General features: G+C 38.9%; 1 protein-coding gene and 1 long non-coding RNA gene across 2 annotated transcripts in view; one reads left to right on the top strand and one right to left on the bottom strand.

Annotated features, from left to right (window-relative positions):
* The first annotated feature begins 675 nt into the window (after positions 1 to 675).
* Positions 676 to 25,251, top strand: part of xxylt1 (xyloside xylosyltransferase 1) — a 32,355-nt gene continuing 7,779 nt past the window's right edge. The window contains exons 1-4 of the mRNA XM_039811786.1: positions 676 to 1,196; positions 1,608 to 2,239; positions 9,214 to 9,361; positions 16,908 to 17,040. Of these exons, the coding sequence (XP_039667720.1) occupies positions 1,700 to 2,239; positions 9,214 to 9,361; positions 16,908 to 17,040 (821 nt within the window). The 5' untranslated portion in view covers positions 676 to 1,196; positions 1,608 to 1,699. The remainder of the gene's footprint in view (positions 1,197 to 1,607; positions 2,240 to 9,213; positions 9,362 to 16,907; positions 17,041 to 25,251) is intronic.
* The window catches only part of LOC120565771, a 123,579-nt gene continuing 107,576 nt past the window's right edge, over positions 9,249 to 25,251 (bottom strand). Inside the window, exon 3 of the long non-coding RNA XR_005640283.1 lies at positions 9,249 to 9,355. This is a non-coding gene — a long non-coding RNA (uncharacterized LOC120565771). The remainder of the gene's footprint in view (positions 9,356 to 25,251) is intronic.

Genomic DNA, 25,251 nt, shown 5'->3' with positions numbered 1-25,251 from the left:
TCTTAAAAAACTAAAATATGTCTAAAATATACATTAACATGAATCCAACATATTATTAGTAAAGATAAATCGGCCTATTCCCTATTTAATTTACACATTTACTATAGGTAAGGGAGCCACTATGGTAGCCACCCACATATACAGTTAAGCGTAAGGATTCACTGCGCCTTCAACATTAAAACATAAAACATGATGTATAAATAATATATAAATATCAATCCATTCATTTTCATTCATCTGGCCCAGTTTAATATGCAACTCAATTTTCATACAATTTATGTAGTAGGGGCTTCCTGCTCCGTCTCTTTCATCTAAGGGGTCCTTAGCCTAAAAAACGTTGAAGACACCTGGTTTATGTTATTATGTTTATAGCTGTAATGTAAACATGATATAGTACCGTTTCTAGTGTAGAAACTATCGCATCTTTGCAACTCCACTAGTAGGCTAAAAAAACTAAATGAGGTTTTTGATAATTTGAAATACTGAGTATTTAAAAGCGTGATTTAAACTGTAGAATCTTAAATAAACAATCACGGACAATTTGGTAAATACAATGGAGAAATAAAAACATCAATAAATTAAAATCAAATTAATTTACAACGAGTCTCAGTTTTCCAACTGTACGTAATGGCAGCATGGCTCGGAAAAAGCTGAAGCCAAAGTGGGTGTGGCTAAAGTTGTGTCATAGCATTTTGTTGCTAGGCTGCTAGCTAACGTTAGTGGTTTCTCCAAATAGTCGTTTTACTTCTCGAAATCACAAAGCCATGCAAACTCAGTAATACTTTAAGAACGACAGATGTATGCAACGATACATCAGCAATTTTAAACAATCAAACAGTGCTTGGCTTTATGCTTGGATTAAACAAACGGCGTCGGAGGGCAACTGTATCAGGCGCAAAGACGTCGCTTGCTAATAACTAGCATTCTCGCTATCACTTGGCATGTCAACAGTTTGTTGCAAGTATTTGGATTATCTGGCCTTCCGTGAACGTTAACGGTGTCGTTATATTTCAGTGTAACGTTAGAAAATGTAACATTGCTTCATGAACTTGAGGATCCTGTAACGGGTCGAACAAGCTGTCAAAATGGAACTGCAGAGATCAACGACATGAGACACTTCTGTCCTTTTTCTGTAAAGACACCCCATTTACCCCTTTTACCTAGTCGAGGAGACCTTCAAAAACGCATCAAAAAAGGTAGCTAACGTTATTGGAATAGTATAATAGTAGGAATGCATGTAAGAAAAGATGATTTGAGATAGATTACATGAGATGCGTTGGTTTAAATACTGAATTGGATAGTAACGTTACAGGATAGTAACTTTTGGATTGTGATCCAGCTGTGGATGTCAAACCAAAACCATTTGTTATGGGGAGCATTAAAAGAATTACCATTTCAGTTTAACAAAAAGTACAAGAATGTTTTCAACACAAAATCTTATTTTGCTAAAAATCCATTGACCTTATAAACACCTGTAAATATTTCTAAGTGGGTCCTGACTAAATGTGAAGGTAACATGCTGGAAGTTAGTGCACAAAAGTCAAATCCTTTATTACTAAACATTTCTGTGCATCAGGACTAAAATAAGTATTTTCTTTCTCTTACAGGAAAATGTCGGCAACTTACCAAAAAGAATAATGAACCAGAGGGACACAAAATGCTGAATGTATTCCCATTCTCATGACCCCAAGAGGGAGATATGGGCATCCTAAGACTGGTAGCCAGAATCATGGGTAGGATCAGTACTTTCAGGTCCTATCAGTTTGTGCTTCTCCTGGCTGCTGCACTTGCTGTTGTAGCTTTTTACTACTTTGGCTCAGAGAGGCAGAACTTCTCCAGCACCACAAAGAGGATCAAGCACACCCAGGCCAGCCACAACGCCAACAGAAACGACACTGACCTAACTGTGGACACCAGGCTCTCACACCCAGTTGGATCTGAGGAGCAAGGAGAGGAAGAGCGAGATGAAGGAGGAGAGAGCAAGGGATTAAGGCCCAGGAAAGGGGACAGCGATAGTGCTGGTGACCAACGCTACCACGCACTCATGATGTTCACCAAGGTGGACAAGAGCCGGAGCCTTCAGGACAAGTTCAGGGTGGCCATGTTATCTATGGTTCAGCACGGACACTTCATGGAAGGAGAGGTGTTGGTCCTTCATTTTGTGAGCGACCAGGCCAGCAAAGAACTGGGAGAGAGGATGCTGCAGGAGTTTCTACTTGATGCAACGTTTAAGTATGAGGTAGGCAGTCTAAAAATGTGTTTGCACTGTACCATGGCTCTGGTATTGATTGATTTCAATATAAGAAGAAGAAAATCCTCATGATGTTTGACTAACCAGTTCTATTTCTAGTAAAGTTGCCTTTGCTAATGTGATTAGCATAAAACTTAGGCAAAAAGGAAAGTTGGTATTAGTTAACCTATTAATAAGTAGGTAAGTAAAATGTATTTATAGCGCGCTTTTCACAGATACAAATCACAAAGTGCTTTACATAAAACATACAAGATGATGCATATTAAAACAAAAATACATACAAAAATAAAGTGAAAACTGGTCTACCAAAAGCCTGTTTGAAATGGTAGGTCTTTAACTGTTTTTTAACAGAGTCCACAGAAACAACATTCCACAGTATCGGTGCTGCATGCTCAAAATATAGATCACCACGGGTCTTAAGCCGGGTGCAAAATATTGATATTAAGATCTTTGTAGTAAAACAGACAAAAAGAGACACATCTTGTATTTTAACTGCACAATTCTGATGAACCAATACCAGAGTTTCTTCTAGAATGCAAATGTATTTAGTTTTATCAATTCAACATTCGACACTTCAGAGTCAGATGCAAAACAACATTTACAAGTTAACTTTTGACTAGGAGAGTCATTTTTGCAACTAAAAAACATTTAGACAGATTGTACAGTATATTCAACTTGATTTCCCAACAGATTTCTAACAGGAGGAAATAAACAATCAAAAAATATTTTTGGCAACATTGGGTAAAATGCTTATAAATTATTCATTTGGGTAACACTTTGTCACATTGGGTACCATTTTATTTTTGAGTGATGGAGACAGCTCCAAATGGGTTAGATATTAATAATGACAGATTTGAAAACAATATAATTAGCGTTACTTAATGTATAGCAAACAAATGTGAACATGGTTAACAAACTGGGAAGTAAAGACTTGAAACAAACTAGTTTGTACACCCTGTTCTCTCAGCCACACTTGAAGACAAGGTGAAAAGCCTGGCATCACAGACAGGGATGAGACCCAATAGTTGTACAAATATGGATAACGACACACACTTTTGGACAGTCTCTTCTGGAAGGCGTTCATAGGGTTGTACTTGTCAAAAGTGATATAAATAGTTGTGTAAAGAATTTAAAAAAGAGCTTGTGATCACTGAATGAATTGGGTACGCTTTACAGTTTGTATATTTTATAAAGTTACGTAACTTGGAAACTAACCCTTAACACAGGCCTTGCCTAACAAACACATTGGCTGTAGGTGCTGTTTAAAGTTGAAACACATGGGGGCAGTGTTGGCCTGCCAAACAAATTCATCACTTTTATCGGGAAATCCCTCCCCTACTGTGTTCTCTCTGCCAAAACAGAGGATTATGTCCCCTCTCTGTTGCTCTTTCTGTTGCATGCAACATCCTGGCCAGTTTCTCTTCTTTTGTATTCTTCACAGAGCACAAGATCATCAACTTATTTACAAATTACTTATCCCTTTCCAAATCCTCCTCACCAGCTAGGCCTTTTCTCTCCAGAATGTCTCATCATCTACAACATCTGGTGTTGTTACAGCTCTGTATTAGTTTAGGCCGATCCCATGCCTGCTTGGGTTGGTTCAAGGTTTGCTCAGCTTGGCAGTTTTGCGCCTATGGGTCAGATTGCTTCCTGCTCATTTCACTCTCTGTACTCCGACTGAGCTCAAAGTCTTCTAGGAGCACAGCTGAAGTGTAAAAAATACAAGCTACACTATAATATAAAATGGATGTGTTGTGTTAGAGAGGAGTAGACAAGGTCTCTTTCTCAAAAATACAGCCCAAGTTGGTATGCAGAGGCAGATATATCGGCCGATATTCACAAAATGCAGAAATATTATTGGTGTATATGTAAACCGGTAAGTATTAAGAACTTGCTACACAGTAATGCCAAACTTGGCTTGAGGTCATTTAGAAACAGTTTCTCCATTATGTAGTTTTTCCACTGGAGAGCACTGACATGTTGATGCATGTTGTTGTTGATGTAATGGTGTCTAAACTGTAAAACGTCACACTCAGTAGGTAGCTTGGTCATAATTCTTCAAGAAAAGAATTTTAGAATCAAGATTTTTTTCTTGTCAGATTTTTAAAACTCCCAAATATTGACCAGTGGGGCTAAATGTTGGGCCATCATTCTGATAAGGATCCCTTAAATTGTGACCAAGATATGTATTGAGCAGGTGTTCGCCTCAAACGACGTCCCTGGTTCTGGACTATTGGCACATGTCGTTTCCCACCTCTTTTCCCTGGCTTCCTGCCACCCATTGACTGTCCACTCTCAAATAAAGGCACTGAATTCCCCCCAAATCCTAAGTAAAAATACATTATCTTTGACTTTGGCTGTCTGTACTGCAGCATATTTTACTTATCAGTGATTTCACACTGATGCCAATATATCAGTGGTTAGCTCAAACTGGCCGAAAATCTCAATGCAGATGTATCAGGCAGGCTCTAGTTAGTACATAGTGGCCCAGGGAAACAAGTTTTTATAACTCTCTTACAAAATGTTGTGCTTTTGTAAATCAAAGTTGCGTGCTCCATAAATTGTACCAGCAGGCTGTACTCCCAGTGGTTTTATCATAGTCATGGTATCATTCCAGACCAGTGCTTTTAGACATCATGGTTTGAGGTAATGAATCATGAAATTATGTTCTGCCACCAATGACACAAGTGCAGCCGCTGTGAGCTATTGAAATGCACACAAACAGGGGCACACTGAAGTCCTGCCAAAGTTACAGATGGGCCGGGGATTCCCCGGGGGCAGACGGAAGCAGTGTAAATGAGCATGTTGATATCCTTGTCTGTTTATCCTTTTAATTATTTATCTAAAAGGAGCTTGAGGGTAAGACAGCAGTTTTGCAAGATTTTTAGTCTCCGTCACTTCTCAATAGTGCTAAATTCAATGACACACTTAACATTCGCAACAAATGGCACACAGAGTCACACTGCCTAGAGGCTGTGCTCATTACTTCTGATCATCATTCACACAGCATACTGGAGTAGTGTGCTTTGCTCCTGTTAAGTCAGACTTCGGGGGCCTTGGGACCCTGTATGTGGATCCAGAACCACACCTTTTAATAAGGAGCAAAGTGTAAATATCTTCCCCTCTTGATGGCGATCCTCTGAAATCAATGTCCTGCTAACAGGCACGCTGTGTTCTGACTGTACTTTGTAAACTTTTATCTTGTTCCTGTGCTATTGATTAGATTAAAAGATGTGTGCATGATTTTAGTGCCCACACAAAGGCAATCCACGGCGTTATTGATCGGAAATGAGTGTAAATGAAAGGATACTATTGTTCGCTATGTACAGTATGTATTCAGCTTTTACTGGTGCTATTTCTGTATTTAAGTGTATATACAGGCTTAAACATCCCAATTTTCCCCCTATTATCTATTGTTCAGTAGAAGTTACGGGAAGCAAGCCTGGCCACAACAGTCAAAAAAGGAAATTTTGCTCAGAACTGATGTCTCGGACGACTGAAAACCAGCACAATTTGCCAAGTTTTGTTTGTGAGCTAATAATAATATTTGGCCAAATACACTAGTGAATGCCAAAAGTATCAGACGTTTAGATAACAGAACAGTATTTATTTTCTCACTGGATAAATAATGATGTTGGGCTACTTTGCACTTGTCAGTGTGTCCAATAATCTATGATCCTTTTTAAAATCTAGGATGGGGTGGGGAGTGCCTACTGAGTGCCTCTCTTGCTCATTTAAATGTTAAGCAGCAGTAGTCTGTAAGTCAATTTTCTAACTTGATTGCAACCTTTTGCCAAACGTCAAATCCCTTTCTGTGTTTAAAACAGTCAACAGATGTTTCTGACAGGCTGAGAATTAATTTGTGTTCAACTCCTAAAGAAGGGAGGGTCTTTAACTTTTCCCTCACAAGCCACAGCGCCTAAGTATAAAATAGTAACTAGTACTTAGGATATTAAACTTTGCTGCTACTTCAAAACAGCAGAGCTTCAATTATGTGTTCAAGCACCTCTGTTTTCAAGGCTGGTTAGTCGGTTAACTCCTCTGGTTTTGATCCGTTTATTGAAGGAAATGCTGCACAAGCAATGGCCATATTTAAAGGTGCAATATGTAATACTGACTGCTAGTGTTTCAAATAGTTACTGCAGTACAAATTCAAAATACTGGAGATAGTCATCTCCCCCGCCCCCCTCCTCCCCAGACTCGAAGTTCACGTTGGTTGCCAGGCTGAGACCGCAGCATCCAACAATGCTGCTAGACGCTTGTCTCACATAGCCAGACATTACTCCACAGTACAGCGGAGTAGCTAACATTAGATGCTGGCTATATTGACAGTCATAAAAGCCCGTGCTCAAGCGGAGCTCTGTACTCAACTGACAGCCACGTTTTAGGCTTAGGATTACGGTAGGAACCGCTACAAACGCAACAACTTCGCTGTCCTCTCCACTCGACGGACAGACACACTTCCTAGGCTTTGAATTACGGTAGGAACTGCTAAAAATAACACCACCTCGCTGTCCTCTCCACCCAACTGAACACACTTTATTGATTTAGAATTACAGCAACAATCGCTAAACACACTACAAACTCACGGTCCTCTCTTCCTGATTTACAGCCCCCCTCTCTTGGCTGAACAGTTGTAAACATCCATGGCCCGCTTGCCTGGTCCTCTGGTAATGTTAGCTAGCAGTTAGCAGGGTTCACTTTACTGGCTGTGTCTCAATTGTTTTTGCGAGTAACCAACTCAGGTAGCTATATAATTCAATGTGAGTACACAAATGTTGAAATGACATAAAATGCCCGACCCTTGTAGCTGTGTTAAATTACCCTGAAGCTAATGCTACCCTGTTCAGGAGGAAATTAGCCAACTCTGCATCCTTGGGCTCTAAGCTGTCTCCATCTTTCCAATACATCTCCAATATTTACCCGGGGTTTGTTATGTCTCCGGTCACGCAACTGTTTGAAACATGCCATTTTTTTAATGTACTAACTTTGGGTTTATGTTTTTACAGGTATATCTGGCAACCCGGCCTGGCTGTCAAACAGGCAGTTGATAACAACACACAGGCCAAAACACAAACAGAAATTCCGTCACGGAACGGACATTTCAAAAGGAGAAAATACTGACATTAGCATTGTTGTCAGAAAAGATAGTATTTTAACTTAGCATGTTTCCTTAATATCTGATGAAGCATTGGGGTCATTTTTGGATTTATTACAGTAAATATGTTACACATTGGACCATTAATGCTTCATTATCAATTTTAAAGCCTCTAAAAGTGATCCTTTACGTGGCACAGATGAATATATATCTTGGTCTTCTCGTGCGAATACATTCATAGCTGCTCACATGGCAAGCTTTCCCCTTTTACTGATGTTTTTTAGTTATCATCCAACTCAAGAATAAAATTGAAACTAACCTCAAAAGACACTCTTTTGTATCAACTAATTTCTATCAATCAAATGTTGAGGCAATCACACTGTTAGAAATATGTCAATCTATTTTTTTAACAACTAGTTGCATTATTTATTGTGGCCATTTAGGGAAAGTAGTAAACTTGGTTTACCTGACTTTTCTCCATGATGGAATGGGAAGCCATACAAAACAATTTATAAAATACACAAGAATCTTTTAGAAATATACATGCCATAAAAGGGGGAATTAGGTTTGTCTGTCCTTAATTAATTTCCTCTATCCATAGTTTATAATCCTGTTTCACCAAGGTGATATTCATTGCAGTGAAATCCATAATTATTTTTCACTTAATTTGTCTTCCTGTGGTTTGTCTCTTTAATTGGTTGCGATTGACAGTGAGATGTCATAATGCAAACACTGAGCACCCCCCCCCGTAGTGTTATTTCTTGTAGTGTTTCCAAATGCATACTTTCAAATGAAACAGCAAACATAGATTCTGATATGCAGCCATTCTAATGCAGCTTGTATTACCACCGTAAGTCTTTTTGGACGAGTTATGGAAATCTAATAAACACATACATAAAAAATGTGTCCATTGCAGTCCCAGTTAGTGAGAATTATTTATAGCAATCTCACTAATTCTACCCACAGCAGTGATTTATGTGCCATTACATCATTACCAACAGCAGTCCAGGACAGCACTGATTTCCACAAACGGCAGAGCGCTTACCTTAATCTGCAAGGGATCATTAAATGGTGTTTGCCCATCGAGGCACATGGGCCTGATTTATAATACGACAGCCGTATTGTCCTGGTTTTATCTCAAGCCTTGCATGCACATGCACATGCACACCTACTGATGTCAGGCTTAACCAGAAAAGGCAAGATTTTTCTCAGAAATAGTTTGTCCTAAACCAACACATTTGATGTTTCCTCATGCAGGAAAGCTTTCATGATAATCAGTACTTAATAAATAAATAAATATCTATCTATCTATCTATCTATCTATCTATCTATCTATCTATCTATCTATCTATCTATATATATATATATATATATCCTCTTTCAGTAATCTGTAGATATATCTACTGTACATGATCAGAGCAGAGACTGCTGCCTCACAGCTGCCATGTGATTTAAAGCTCAGAGGAGCACTGAGAGGCAGGAAACTCAGACACAAGAAGACAGCGTTTAATGGAATTTGGGTTGTAGATCAATAAGAGCGTCTGACCATCATATGATATATCATAATAACTTTTAAGGCTAGTGTGATACAAAAAACATTTGTTGTTTACCCTTATATCTATTTTTCTCTTTCTTAAGACAACATGGTTCTCTTGCTAATTGTGGACAGTCAAAGCTTTATTTGAGAGGTTGCACAAGAGAAGTAGTTGTCTGTAGTGCACTTTCCATGTTTATGGTCAAATCAGAGATTTATATGTACCTACCAATAGGCTCATACAAATCTTTAGTGGTTCCTAATATTTCACAGCTCTACTACAGTTGGTATTTTGTTGTACTAACATGATTCCACTATGTTGATCTGCAGGTGTTGTTCCATGACGTGGTGGCTCTCACACAGAAGCTATTCCCTATTGTGGAGGCCATGCAGAAGCACTTCAGCGCTGGCTCTGGGGCTTACTACAGCGATGCCATCTTCTTCCTCTCTGTTGCCATGCATCACATCATGCCTGAAAGTAAGAAGAGCACATCTTGTCACATTTCTTTAGATTTAGAGCTATGGCTGATCAATGATTGTCTGATTAAATCACCTCTGTAGAGTCCAAATACCCCTAATAGGTGTTGATGACTTGCTGTAATTTTAATCACTGATGCATATTTTCTCTACAGATGTAGATAGTTTTAGTTTATTTGCAGAGGTTTTGAGATATGTGTCTCTGGGATTTCCTTCTAGAAACAATGGCCCATAGTTGACAAGTACATGTTTGGTGTTTTTCAACTGACATATGTACAGACACTATTGATGTAAACAAACCTTTAACTGAATCATTAAAAACTTAGATTTGATTGATTTTTCTGTGTATTAATCCCCCCATGTCATTCAACATAAATGTGACAGCAGATTGCAATACTGTATTTTTAATACAAGTAATTTGTTTTTGGAGTTACCCTTCAAATTTGAGAACAAGAATTGTTCCTTAGAGTTTCAATATGTCACTTTCTGTGGGAGTAAATTGTATGTAGCGGACGCCAGAATTTCATTTGAGCAAATTAGGAAAATCTGCAGTGTTTCAGTTATTAAAATACTTTATTTACCTGTTGGCTGAACAAAGGCCTACGCATTGCATCTAAGAAAAGCATATTGTTTTACATAAATACTGTATGTTACTGTGTATAGCTTTACAATGAGAATTCTGATTTTATTCTCTGGCAGACCATATTTAAATTTAAATTCACTTTGATGCACTGCTGGTGCACAGCTGGAAAAGGCTGGGCAGGTATCTAACAGACACGTGGGATTCTGCAGAGACCCTGGGGAGTGAGGAAGAAAGGATGTGTTCTGTCATTGCTGCCCACATCAGTGCCCCCTGTGTTGGGTCTGACCGATGGCGATCTCCTCTGTTGTTGTTCACTTTAGTGGATGTGCTGCGTGGGGCATCAGTCCACAAATGACCCAAAACAATGGGCTTTTAAATCAGTAGTCCCCAGAGGCACACATATGAAACTGAAGTCTCCGTCTTACAGACAGCAGAGCACCATCCTATTTTAGGTTTTTAAACTTTAACTCAGGGTGCACAGCGGGTACGATGTGAACACTTTAGATCATCACATTTTTGTTCTTTGAAGTATTTATTTAAAGTTGTGATTTAAATAGGGGTTGACAAATCATGAACAGTGGATGTAGTGATGCGTTTTTCACTCTGAAGCAAAGAGTTCAGCAGTTCCATGCATTAAACTGTTTTCATAAACACTGCAGTACTGGGAATCACAGTCATCTGCGTGATCTGGAAGCTGAATTTCTTCATTTATTAGCTTTCCACCATAGAACGATGCTGCATGTCCACATTTGAAGGCTGTGGTCAAACTCAGGTTTTCTTTAAGGATTTTTTTAGCACATCTAAGTATGCTATTTACAATTCTCAGTAGTAATGTAACGATACACACAACTCACGATTTAATATGATTCACGATTTTAGGTTCACAATAACAGAATGAAATGATTGAAAAATATTCCTTTATTTAGATAAACTGCAAAACAGCAGATGTGTCCTCTTATCAAATATGCAACTGAAATAGTATTTTATCTTAAATAACAAAAAATACATACAAAATTAAAGATTACAGAAACGCTTTATTGCTAAGGTCATATGATTACATTTAAATGATTTTATTTAAAATGTTTTAACAATAACTTATAAGAACAACTTTTTTCACCAGTCATTTGCTGTTAAATTACCAAAAGGGTGTTTGAGTGTGTGGTTTTCTCTCAGCTGTTGACTCTGAAAATGAATTTGTGGTGAAGCACAAAGTTGTTTTGACTGGATTTTAAATATATTGCCCGTGTGGCATCGGCTGTTTTGTGTGTGAAAGTTTTTTTTCCCCCTCCGAGCAGTCCCTTGTATGAGCTGGAAGTGTGTGTCTGATGCTGTCTGTTACGACCCAGCTCGTGCTAGGGGAAGCAACATAAAACCAGGTGAAATTAGTAAAATAAAGTTATTTTATTTACAAGGAACCTAGATTATAACAAACAAAAACAAAGAGGTAAACTACAAATGAAAATGGGCCTGTGGATGTTGTTAAAAAAAAAAAAAAAAGAACTCTTAAAAATAGAGCTACTACTACTTTACCTCAAAGGAAACCAAAATGAAAATAAAACCACCGCCCCTGCTCCTTGTGTGTGTGTGTGTGTGTGTGTGTGTGTGTGTGTGTGTGTGTGTGTGTGTGTGTGTGTGTGTGTGTGTGTGTGTGTGTGTGTGTGTGTGTGTGTGTGTGTGTGTGTGTGCGACAATCAATAAGCAAAACTGTATCTGGCCCAGTCTCCAGGTAGTTAACAAGTGCCTCAATATTAATTCACAAAAGCCTCAATGACAATTAACATCTATTAGTCTGAACAGAACAACGATAGACAGTGAAAAGCGGTTCACGTGAGATCCCCCCAACTGACAAACTGGCCAAGTATATAGCAGCCAGTCCCTGGAGTTGCATCTCCTGGATTTGAGAGCTGGACTCCGTGCTGCGTGGAGGCGGGCGGCGGCTGCTGCCGCTAACATTGTCTCACGTGCACTTTAAATGCTTATTGATTAACCACATGTGCCATCCGTCTGCTTTGTGTCCAAGTGGTCACACATTGATTTATATTTAAAGAATCCTTTTTATCTCTAAAGGGCATAATGTGGTTGTCTTAACATTGAAAGAGTGGGGGCGTACTATTTTCCTGAAACTCGTCATTCAGCAAGCCTCACAGCAGACAGAACATAATTTGTGATTAAAGACAGTGAAACAAATGTGATGTCTATAAATACAAATAGCAGCTGCAAGTGGGAGGGCTGGACTTTTAACATCCTTTAACTTGCGAAGTGGGAGACGTGATTTCAGCGAGTTTAATTCGGTTGTCAAAAGAGAAGGAAGAAGTAGAAATGTCAGCGTTTGGGGTTCAGTGTTAAGCCAGCTACATAGTCTGAATATAAAAGTGTTTGCACAACAGTAATAGGAAATAAAATGTTTAGGAGGTCTGTATTTTTATTTTTACTAGTCCTATTGACATTTTTGTCATTAAAACAATATTTTGTATTAACTGTATTTTTAATAGGATAAGCTAAATAGCTATTAGATATTGCATAACAGCTGTCAATAATATATCACAATATCTTTGCTTTAAATATAAATGGTATATACTGTATATGTGACAATGTTAAAAGCAGTAAGTAGACAAATGGTTTAAAAAGAGGACTCTATTTCCACACCATCTGTTCTTAGAGGATGACAAATAAAATTGCACAATGGAAACGATAAGGTTCCTAAGAAACACGTTTTTTGTACGTAGAGAACCATGTTCCATCCCCTCTAGAGGTCTCAACATGCTGGGACTTGAGTCTCTCCTACAATCTCTATTTTCCACCTCAGGTAGAAGTGGCACTGAAGATGTGTGAATTGCTTTGCTAAAGTAAAAAAAAAGAAAAAAAATACCTGGAAACGAGGTAGTAGCTAAACTATTGGTTGTCACACAGGCCTAAAATTACACAGCAGATGGATGTCAAAAATGCTAATTCATTGCAATAGTGTTTAGTTTCTATCTTCATTTGCCCCCTTGGCAGCCATCTGTTTCACCTCCCGGTGAAATTCCAAGATGAAGCAGCAAAAACATACTTTAGTTCAAACACACTTTTTTAAACCCTAAAGTAGATACCCCTGCTATAATGTGACCTCCCACCCCGTGTCTCCAGAGCTGATAACTATTCCCCATGGATTTATTGATATAACATAACATGCCAGGATTGAACATTAGTGCAATGGTGGAGTGGATAGCGCTAGAGCTAAATTTATATATCCTGACTTCCTCTCACTACTGGAGAGAGTCAATGTCCCTAGTGATTGACTGACACATGTTGAGAAGCACATGCGCAACATTTTAAATCCTTAGAATCCGCAAATACACCTAATAACATATCAGACAGAAACTCTCTACTTTGATTCAAAGTTTCCAAAGCTGTGATAAATATGAATTCTATCATTTTCATGGCTTAAATTGAAACCGTCTTTATTGATTGGACAGGTGTCTTAGCGTAGCTTAGCTAGGTAGTCATACTGTCGCTAGTCTCGCTTTGCCAGACCCTCCTCCAAAGCACGCTGAAGGAGAGTCTGGCTACTCCACACAGCATTCGGAAATGGGCGGAAAACGTGCTCTGGTTTAATGGCATTTCTTTAAACCAGTCAGAATCGTCATGGGCGGCGTTAAACTCTGCACAGAGCCGCTGCAAAATAGTCGTGCGAGAGAAAACTCAGATTGGACAGATAGTCGAGCTAGCTGTCTCAATTTTTTTTCAATTTACATTCCTAGAGCATTTTCTAACCAGTGCTTGTGACTAGAGGACCCTGTTTACTGCAAACAGCCGTGGACAGTTTATTATTGCTGCAGAAACGCATCAATTTTTGCATACATAATGAGGGTGAGAATTAATTTAAAGCAATCCCTTCCTTTGAGAAAGGCAGGGTGTTTCCCAGCAAATGTTGATGAAAGCAGACAACAATGACCCTTACAAACAAGCCATAAGTGCTCACATCAAGACTGATATTAGGGCTTAATGAGGATGACCCACTTTCTTGCTGAAAAAAATGTGATGTTGGATAACAGTGTCTCTGTTGTTTTGTTGCTGTGGCTGAGTTGAGGTTTACTCTGATCAGACCAGAGCCTCAGGCGAGCTCTTAGCCACCCTAACAACATTATCCCAGCAATACATTTACAACACCCACACACCTGGCCAAGATTGAATTTAACCACCTTTATTTCTACTTATCCATTTTGTTTGTCTATATTCTTTATCCTTACAAGACCTAGAATTGACAATAGTACAGTATAGGACAGCTGTGCACCAATCAAAAGTGACCAGCAGCACTACAGAAAGAGACAATCGTCTGTTTCATTTCACCATAAAAACCTGTTGCTTCTTCTTCACCTTTAATTCCTGCTGAGAGGAAATGAAGAGAACAAAATGCAAATAAGAGAAATGCACCTTCCGTCAACTTTTCTTTCTCTCTCTCTCTCTCTCTCTCTCTTTCTCTTGTTTCCTCAGGCTCATACCCAGCTTTCTATAAACAAGGAAAGTTGTCAAGCCTGAAGTGCACATACACTAATTGACAGCTACTGAAGAATCTCTCACAGTTTTCAAGATTATAATTTTTCTGCTTATCATGAAAGGGGTTTGCAATGGACATATGCTGTTTTTAAACAATGGGTTTTATCACTGTGAGCATTAGTACAACTTTTATTACTGTAACGATAAGCATACGAGCCATTTTTTGCATGTCAGATGTCCCTCTTGTTATGAAGGCAGACAATTTATAACAGAGGTGACATTATAATCAACTTCTTTCATCACCTCAAAACAAAACGATTATTCAAAATGGAGAATTAATTAAATGTAATTTTATTTATAAGGAACATAGATTATTACAAACACAAACAAAGAGGCAAACTACATAGGAAAAAGGGCCTGTGGGTTCTGTTCAAATAAAAAAAAAATATATATAAATAACCAAAAGAACTACTACTACTTTACCTCAAAGGAAACCAAAATGAAACTAAAACCTCAATATTCAAGATGTGCTTAATCTCACACACAGGCAGCTTTAGTTGGGGTGTAAAAAACTATCACAGTGTAGACATGGTTGCTTTAGTAAATGAGTAGCTACTGTTTTCATGATTAAAAACTTTAATACACAACATAATTGGGCATCTATGGGAGACATGCTGCCCATTCATACTGGTGAGAGGAATGGCTTTAAGGCAGTGGGGAAAACACTAGATTTATGACGTGATGATAAAGTGCAACAAGTGACTTCAGTGTCTTGTAATACATTGTAATCAGCATTTTATTGGAACCATAATATCCAGTGATCAAACACTGCCCTACTTTAAACTCCACAGGACTTTGTGTTGAGTCATTGATCTAACGTCAAACCCACCACATCACACTGTTGAAACAACTTCAGACTCTCTTCCTGTTTTTCTCCCACTAGTTAAGCCCCGTTAGTACAAACGAACAGCGTCGACCACTCGGAGATTACTGGTACGTGCCCCTCTCTGTTGCCATAGTACATGAAGGCATTGTGATGGCAACTTCCTTGTTTGGAGAGCACAGAAAACTGGTTGCTGCTGCACTGCTGAGTCTTCTTTTTCCATCACTTGTTTCAACAGATACTAGCACTCAAATATCTTTGTGTTGCATTTCATTGGCTTTGTTGAGGCCAAGGTTGCCATTGTTTTTCCTTGTTGGCCCCTTTTGAATACAGTCCTTGCCCCCATAGAATAACACTAGCACGGATAATTAGTGTGTTGTTTTCTAATTACTTTAAAGTACCATTGATGTACATCACGAAACTGTTGTAAATAAACCGTACAGAATCAAGATGGGACCTTAGCTTCAAGATTAGTGAAGCATTGAAGATGAAGGTGAAATTCTATTTGCCCTGTTTACACATAAACTGAACTAATAGGTAATTACGTTTATTTTTTAAGTTTAGTCTCTTTATTTTCCTTCTAATAAATATTTCTTGTTTACATATTGGATGGACGATGCAACACATTTCCCCCCTGTAAATATATTACACAATTTATGCAGCCGTAATTATAATTCCCTCACACATAATACTCTTGCTGGCTCCTGGATCTCAACAGGGCTTTGAACAGATCTGAAATCATGTTGAATTATACTTTTTAAGTTCTTCAGCACCAGTTGTACCAATACTGCAGTTGTTGTCAAACCAACCTTCACCCAATAAATGTTTACTGCCCTCCAACTAGAGGCCGTCATCTTTGACAGTTCGTCTAGAGCTGACAAGTGTTTTCATCGGTACAATAATCATGTTGTGTCCCTGGCACACTATTCCTGAGTATTTCCCAGTCTTTTCATCACCATGCCTACCGGCAAAACATAGGAAGCTGAAACAATGAACAGTGAGGGTCCGAATATCCTGGATACTGCTGTTACCATTTCATCTGCACACAACTGTGTTCTTTTACTGTGTGTTCGCTCACAACTGGCAAACGTGCACTTTTTTTATAGTCAAGCTCAACTTTCTATACATTTCCCCCCCCAAATTATAGTCTTTTTCATGCAATTTCCTTTGTTTAGGTCAGCTGTCTCATTACAGAACGAAAAGGTCAAAAACACCACAGCAGGGCAACAATTTAATTGTGTTAAGCTTGTGCTTAACTCTCTGCTCCTATTTCCTCTCACTTTGTATTCCTGGAAGGACTTTTAAAAGTGATTAGTTAGTCACTGGATTATGTTCTAGTGATCAGAGAAATTCAACCTACATGCACAGTTACTCAGAAGTACATTTCCTGGGATGATTTAAAAAAAAAAAAATGGCGAACTCATTTTTGTCATTTATTAAACTTAAAATAAATGATAATTAATCATTCACTCTCATGGAGCAGACAGAGGTTGCTTGTTCTTTGTCAAACGGTAATCAGTTTAAGCATTTAGAATAATCTTGTCTAATCTGTGTTTTTTTTACAATTTGATGTTGCCTTATCAATGTGTTATGCTCTTCTTTCAGGTCTGACGCGCATAGTGCAGCTTGACCTGGATCTGAAATACAGGACCAACATCAGGGACCTTTTCCAAGAATTTGACCAGTTTCCTCCAGAAGCAGTAATAGGCATCGCAAGAGAGATGCAGCCAGTCTACAGGTAGGCAGTGTGGCACAACCACGGAAACAGAATGAGAGTAAAACGAACATTGAACTATTTGCTGGGGTCATTTGATTAGTTCAAGAGAAAATGACGATTAGTTCTAATGGTGACTACACACTTCAGTCGGGCCGTAAAGTGTGTAACACTCACTATCTTTTAATAAATAGAATTTGATGACTTACCTGTAGAAATTATGGAATCTAGCAATCCTAAATTCCTCTCTAGCATCAAGGCAACGGACATAGTGCACAAAAGACACCTCTCCATGCTTCATACTACTCCACTGCTTGTTTGTCGCAAAACCTCACCCAAGTGAAGTCCGTTTATGCGGACGTTAACGGTCACAAATCTTTGCAATGGCAACGGTACGCATAACGGTACAGCTCTGACCATCTATGCTATCTCTTGTTGTATTGATTTGAAGAGGAATGTCAGTTCTACTTTCATTCTATTTCTATGGAAAATGGTTACATACTAAAAATGAAATGCTTGGTCAGATTCTTAATATCTTTGGACAGATATTTCTTGAAGATGGTCGGGCCCCCTAGGCTCGTGAGACCGTCCTTATCTCGCGTGCTCCAGTTTTCCACTCGCAGATCAGTCTGGCATCTTGAGATAGAGAAAATTTGGAGCCGTTCGTCAAACGACCGACCAATCAATGAGAAGCGACTGTTCAGTCTAAACGACATGGCAGCTTCCACGGATGAGATGAGCGTAGCTATCGCGCAAGTTTTATCCGACTAAGAAAGTATTCCTTCATTGAAAGAAGAGCAAAAAACTGCACTGGAGGCTTTTCTCGGGCAAGAGTTTGATCTGATTGGTTGATTTGGCCCGTCTACGGGCCAAATCAACCAATCAGCTAACCAGTATTTTCACCCCTTCCCAAAAGTTCTCCAACGGAAAGTTCCCAGATGGATATGCCGAGCAAATGCGAAGCAATCCATCCGGGGGAGTCGGGTTCCAGGCCCCCAGCAGCCAGACTGAAACGTACACTGATTACAGTGTTGTCTTCTTGTTTTGGTCACTCAGTGTATCTTCCCTATGAGCTGGTCCGTGCCTTATTTTGCTTAAAAATGTTCTAAAGGTCATCAAAGATTTATTTTGCAATGCTGATATTCTATATTTATGCATGGCATTAGTGAGAGAAGCCACATTACTTATATCTCTTTCCCACTAATGGTTTAAAAGCCACCATACTAATCTCACCCACGCTTGTTGACCCCAGATGGATTTTAGTTGCACATTAACAGTTATTTTCTCTCACTTCTAAGTGAGAAAGAACATCAGAAGTCTCTCATGCCTGCTCTGATTCACAAGAACCTCAGCAGTGTTATCTGTCTGTCATTCCCCAACTACAGGCACAAATCTAAAAGTTGTAATGCAACATTTAACTGAGACAATTAGTGGGCTTTCTAATGATCCATGTCATGATTGTCAGTCAAGGATTTTCATGATAAATGAAATGCAACCTGAAACATTAAAAATGTGTTTGAATAATGGTAATTTCTAAACTCAAAACTGGAAAAAGAATAGGGATGTAAATTATCAGATCAACCTCAAATACAAAGTCAGGAGGTTGATTCATTACACACAAAACCACATTCCTAAATCTGGATAGTATCATGCTTCAGCTCTGTCCCACCTGAGTGTGCTTTATCATTTCCAGGCTTCATTTACTGAATGTGTGACCGTAAATGTAACTGAGTAGAAGCCCTTTGAACATTGACAGAGCAACATGGCATCATGACTTTGCGTAAACATACACGCCACTTTCCTAAAGCCAAATGGCATGTTATCTGTACGTATTTTGAGCTATCCACTTGTATGTCTACGCTGTATACAGCAGATGTAAACATACCCACCACGTGGCGTTGCCACGTTGCGTGTTATCGTGAGAACAAAATCACACGCGTGTAAAAAAAAAGAAAAATCTAAAATCTACGTTAAAGTAGTTTTGTTTATGTTCTTTTTCCGTTATAACTGACTGTCAAACTGGAGAATAAAAGAAAGTTCTGTGGCATTCATTGTTTGTGTTTGTTCATGTTTCACAAAGAGTTTAACCTGAGCCAGACCGACAACAAAGAAATCATATCACATCCATACAGGCATAGTAGTATACAGTTGTTAAAATATATGACACACTGGTATCGGATCGGTACTCGGTATCGGCCAATACGCAAGTTCAGGTATCAGAATTGGTATCGGGAAGCAAAAAATGGTATCGGACCATCTCTAACTGGAAGGATGTTTGTGGAAGAGTCACAACAAGTATTGAACGTTAGCATTAAACTCTTAGTTGGATTCTTAGTCTTTATTAGTTTGAGTGTTTCTTTCTTGTATCAAAACTTAAACCACTTATGCAGAAGCTTTCATCCGTTGAGAAGTTTGGCCTATTTTGTTGAATGGGAAAAGAAAGTTGTCATTTTAGTTCCTACAGTTGAGATAAACGTGTGCTTGTGTTGGCACACTTAAGTATTTTCATATCAGTCTTGTAAGTTGTTAAGTAAGAAGTTTTGGGAATGGGTAAAGATCTTTCAATACAATTCCTCCTGCTTTACACCTCCTATAGACCAGTTTTTTATTTTTTTCTCATATTGACTTTTGTTCAGAAGCGTCCGATTAAGATAATTAAGATGCACACAAACCACTCAATAATTACACCAGTTGTTATTCATCCAAATTTCATATTTATTACTTGTATTACTGTGTGTGTGTGTGTGTGTGTGTGTGTGTGTGTACACACAAGGGATTCTTGACTTTCAAGCTCTTTGTTCCTCAGTGGATTTTTCCGTCCTTCTCCAAGACAGTAATATAAACATGCCTGCTTCGTTTAGACTACTTCACTGTTTTCCATCCAGCCACACCATCAAAACAGGACGTGTGTGTGTGTTTGTGAGAGACTACTGTAAATGAGGCAAGGTCAGGTGGGAGGTTTCATGTAGCAGCTGCTTACTGGGATAAACATACAGCCAGGTGGTTTCCTCCGGGGTTTTAAAGACGAATCACAACATTTGATTTGAGTTGAAATGCATATTAAGATGTAAATGTGTGTGTAAGTTTTTAAACAACCGCCACCATATTAATGAAATTCTCAAGGCATTATGTTTTCATTTTCAGCCAATTGCATGTGATATTGAGGGTTATAAGTGTACACATCACTCGTTGCTAAGTTCATATTCACATCTTATGACTTGGTTATGAGTAGAGATCTCTTGGCTCTAGCCAAAATGGAATCTTTACTTTTAATCTGCTTTTAATAATGCATTAAGAAATTATTATTTTTGTCCTCAAATGTTATGCATGTAATATGCATATAGAGATGTCCTGAGCAGATCATTAGTATCAGTATCCGGGCATATTGCGGTATCGGCTAAAATAAACCGTTCATAATCCCATTACCTTTCATTACTGTACTCTGCTACTGCTGTTGCAGCACTGCTCTCCCCAATGACAGACGGGCAGCATTTCACTGCATATATGAGTAAAAATTATGACTGTGAATATATTTTTGCACACCAGTGCAACTCTGAGTTCTGACACCTGGATTGGCAAAATACACAGATTTGCTAAACTACGAGCTAAGAGCAGCAGTGTAGGAACCATAAAGGTAGAAAGTTCTCATTTTTAGGTGAGGTTGACTGTTCACCAGTTAAAATGACAAATGCCAATGGCAGCAGAACATATCATAACTTAATAACGGGACAAAATTGAGCTTCTCTGTCTCCTTTTTGTTCTCTCTGCAGCTGTTATTCATACTCAGCCAAATATTGTTTGTGTGGGCAGAACCTTTCACTGAGACTGTGGACTTAAATGTATTTTAAGTTCCAAAAACTCCAACACAGGGACTTTCTAGCAGATCATATCAGTTTCAGCATTCTTCCAGTTAAACTTTTACTTATTACATCAATAATTTAAATCTAAAATCTTTTGTTTTTTAATCAGGAGATCAGGATTTGGATCAAGAAGTTTGTGAAGTATGCCAAATTTAGTAGTTTACAGGTATTATTTCAATATGTCAGAAACATATTTAATCAACATTTAAGTAAATATAAGTATCGGATCAGCAGATACCCAACATTAAAGGATTCATATTGGGGCCAAAAAACATTATCAGGACACCCCTACTAATATATACATATATATCATATGGTGTCTTTTTTCCTAATTTGTTGGACAACATGGTTGTCATGATGTAAAAGGTTGGGGAAATAAGTATGTCATCAGTGGGAAGTATTTGTGTATGCATGTGAGACAGTAATGCTTAGTCTGCATACTGTAAATGTTGGTGATGTAAGGGTTCTGTGTAAGCTGTTTTAGTAGTGGAGTTGTAGTTTTCCTGCCAGACTCCAGTTGGCACCAGCATCTCCAAACAGATCTGTATCTCTGCCCGGCCACTCTACTGGCTCAATGGGTTTCTAACCCTGGGAATCTCCTGCTAATGTTGTTCCTGTGCACCCAAACACACTCTTTTAAAAACACACAACAACATAGCGGATCGTGCCTCTTAGCATGCACAGCCACCGGTTCAAATTTAAGGGATGTTAAAAAAATAACTTACATAGGCCAGCATGGGTGTATGAATGTGTGCATTGTCATGAAGGACATATGATTTTTCAAGTTTTTTTTTTTTTTTTTTAAAGGAAATTAAAAGTGTTGGGGATCTCAAGGATATTGCCATCCACCCAGTCAGTGGTGGTCTATTATTTTCAGGTGCAACTTCTGGATACAAATCCAAGCATTACATTGCAAAATAAAATGTGTAGTATTGACTGGGGTGATGGGGGGGTACGCAACAAAAAACTTCCTAACAAGTAAAAATGAGTCAACAGCATCTTCCAACATCTTTACAGCAAATGCAAACTAAGAACCGAATCGTCTGTCAAGCGGGTGAAATTTATAGGTGTAACAGAATTTCATGATGGGAAGCTCAAAAAGACCTAACAGCCAAAGATTTTGACTGCTTCCAAGACCCTGACAGGAGAGAATATGTGAATGAGAGACAAGCTTGACAAATGTGGGATTTGCTTTATGCTTCAATGGAAGTAGTTTGTGTTCAATTTATTATCAGGGATGTCTTTTATTCAGGGCAATAAAAGAATCTGCCGGAAATTCACTAGAGAGAAGAGAGAAATCCATCTGTGCTGCTACACTGCACCCCAAAACAAACCAGAATGGTTACACTGTCAGTATATTAAGTGTTTACTTTAGAATAAAATCCTGTCCAAGTGAACATTTGAGAAACACATCTGCTACCAGCTTGTTAGCCCAGTGAGCTGGCTTGTTAGCCATTAGTCTGTGGACTTTGTAATATTTTCATTTTCAAACTTGGTATTAGCGATGCATTGGGTCCTGTGTCGAGCATAGAGGGCTCTCAGCTCCCACTCTGTTTTGGTGCTAATGGACCGAGCATTATGCAGGAGAATGCATCATCCCACTGGCTGCATTCAGAGCACATCCTGCCACTGAAAAGTTCATTATGAGAAAAAATACCTTGTCTTTTCCCTGCAGCTGTATTTGTAATGTTTTAAAAACCCTAGAGACAAGACCCACACACAGTGTCACAGTCAAAGCCACAAAAACATACAATGAGAGACATTAGCCAGGAGCAAGTCACTCTCTTTAAGCTTCATGTATTGAGTGTCCTTTGTGTGATACATCCCACATGTTCCCAAATTTCGCTCTAAAATCAAATCAAATTAAATCTTGACTTTGAAATATTTAATTTTGCGATCTTGTTTTACAGTCAGATGACAGTGAGCTATGTAGCACTCTCACTCTGACACACTTCTCTGTCTTTGTTCTGTAGTAGAGTTAATGTTCTTGAAAAGATTGTACCTTCATAATCCTCAATGGACAGGAGGTGTTAAAGGCTAGAATAAACCTTGAATTATATGGTATTCAATACATTGTGTGCCTCTTTATGATTCTGTAAACCTTGATTTTAAAACATGCAACAGCACTGTATGCCTTCTTGTTTGAAGTCTCCCCTGGAATGCTGGAATTTTCTTTTTTGGCCTTCTATATGTTGCCATGCTACTCCATGATGAAAAGGACCAGACATTTGATTTGTGTACCCAACTACCAGGCTCCCCTGTGTCAGTGAGTGTTTTTACACAGCTTTCAGAGAGCAGGCGGTTTCTTGTCTTGAACAACATGGAGAACGCATTTGGATGGGGTAGCAGCACAGAAAGTCCCGTCACCTGTTAATGCTTTTCATTCTCTTGCAAATGAGAGAGAAACTTCACTTGACAGGTTGACTGTGAAAATTGGAGGCAGGAGACGATGGAGCTGTGAACTGGCAGAGCATCTAGTTTGAAGGAGTCTGGTTTGAGTGCACTGGTACAAAGGAACGGAAAAAAACAGGTCATTGTGAGAGAGAAGATAGCTGCATTTTGTGCTCGTCCTTCAAATCTCACATCTTCTCAAAGGCTGAAGCAAAAGAGTACATCAGAAAAAACATGACTGATGTGCAGTTTAAAAGAATTTTTTTAAATGACGCATATGCCGTGTATATTGAAGTTATCCCATGTGTTATATATGAGCACACAAGTTATTATGTAAGTATTATGTGAGGCCAAACCACTAGCGGCGCCAGGATTTTGATTGTAGGTGAACTGCCTGAGGTTAAAAAAAAAAGTAAGGTTACCCAAAACTGAAAAATAATGTACATTTCAGTATTATACAAAAAGGCCTTTTTCAGGGAACAAGAAATGGGTTAACAATGTAAAGCTGTTCTGCAGCAATGGAGGTTGATCAAGCTTTGAAAGTTGGTGCTACCAATTCCCACAGGTGTTCCAACTTGTCTGGATTACTTACAACCCCCTCTGTTTGTATAAAAGTATTGTTGGAACACACTGTGGTACCGTATCCTCGTGAGCATTATTTGAACAGTATTGTACTGCAGAAAGTAGTGTGTTGCTATAAAAATGGCGGGAAAAAGGCAATTAACAATGGAAGAGAGACAGACCATCATAACACTGAAGAATGTTGGTCTTTCCTACAGAGAAATTGCGAAGAAAGTCAAGGTGTCAGTGAGTACAGTATTCTTCACCATCAAAAGGCACTTAGAAACTCTGACAGGAAGAGGTCTGGCAGACCCAAAGCCACAACAGAATCAGAAGACAAGTTTCTGAGAGTCAACAGCTTGCGTGAGAGGCGGCTCACAGGACAACAGCTTCAAGCACAGCTTAATAGTGGTCATAATAAGCAAGTCTCAGTTTCAACTGTAAAGAGAAGACTTCGAGCTGCAGGTTTGATAGGTCGAGTTGCAGCAAGAAAGCCATTGCTCAGAATAAGAAAAAGAGGCTTGCCTGGGCCAAGAAACATCGTCAATGGACTACTGAAGACTGGAAGAAGGTGTTATGGACTGATGAATCAAATTTTGAAATCTTCGGTTCATCACGCAGGATTTTTGTATGCCGTCGAGTAGGCGAAAGGATGGTTCCTCAGTGTGTGACATCAACTGTCAAACATGGAGGAGGAAGCGCGATGGTCTGGGGCTGTTTTGCTGGATCCAGGGCTGGTGATTTGTACAGAGTGAAAGGCACCCTGAACCAAAACGGCTACCACAGCATTTTGCAGCGCCATGCAATACCCTCTGGTATGCGCCTAGTTGGTCAGGGGTTCATCCTACAGCAAAGTAATGACCCAAAACATAAGTCCAAGCTATGCCAGAACTACCTTAGCAAAAAAGAACAAGATGGTAAGCTTAAAAACATGGAGTGGCCAGCACGGTCACCAGACTTAAACCCCATTGAGCTGGCTTGGGATGAACTGGACAGAAAAGTGAAAGCAAAGCAACCTACAAGTGCCACACAATTATGGGAACTTCTGCAACAGAGTTGGGAAGAACTTTCTGAAGAATATTTGTTTTCCATCTAGAAAAAATGCCACGAGTGTGTTCAGCCTTTATATCTGCCATAGGGGGCTGCTTTGATGAGTCAAAAATTTAGAATACATTTTGGTTTATAAATTGATTCCATGATTTCTTCTTCAGGGTATATACAGAAATCCTAGAGACAAATTCAATACCTTTTAATACCTTCTCAATATTTTTTAAAACCAACACGCCAGTGAGTTGCAGGTTAATACGGCAACAAATACTGGCCCTCTAGGCCAATAGAACAACGCAGATAGGGAAAGTCAACAGAATAGATAAGACTCACTGACTTTGGATACATCTTGTAACCCTAACCCATCTTGCATTCA

The sequence above is a fragment of the Perca fluviatilis genome, chromosome 9, assembly GCF_010015445.1.
Source record: "Perca fluviatilis chromosome 9, GENO_Pfluv_1.0, whole genome shotgun sequence".
In the NCBI taxonomy this organism is placed as follows: domain Eukaryota; kingdom Metazoa; phylum Chordata; class Actinopteri; order Perciformes; family Percidae; genus Perca; species Perca fluviatilis.
This window is presented reverse-complemented; position numbering and strand designations above follow the sequence as displayed.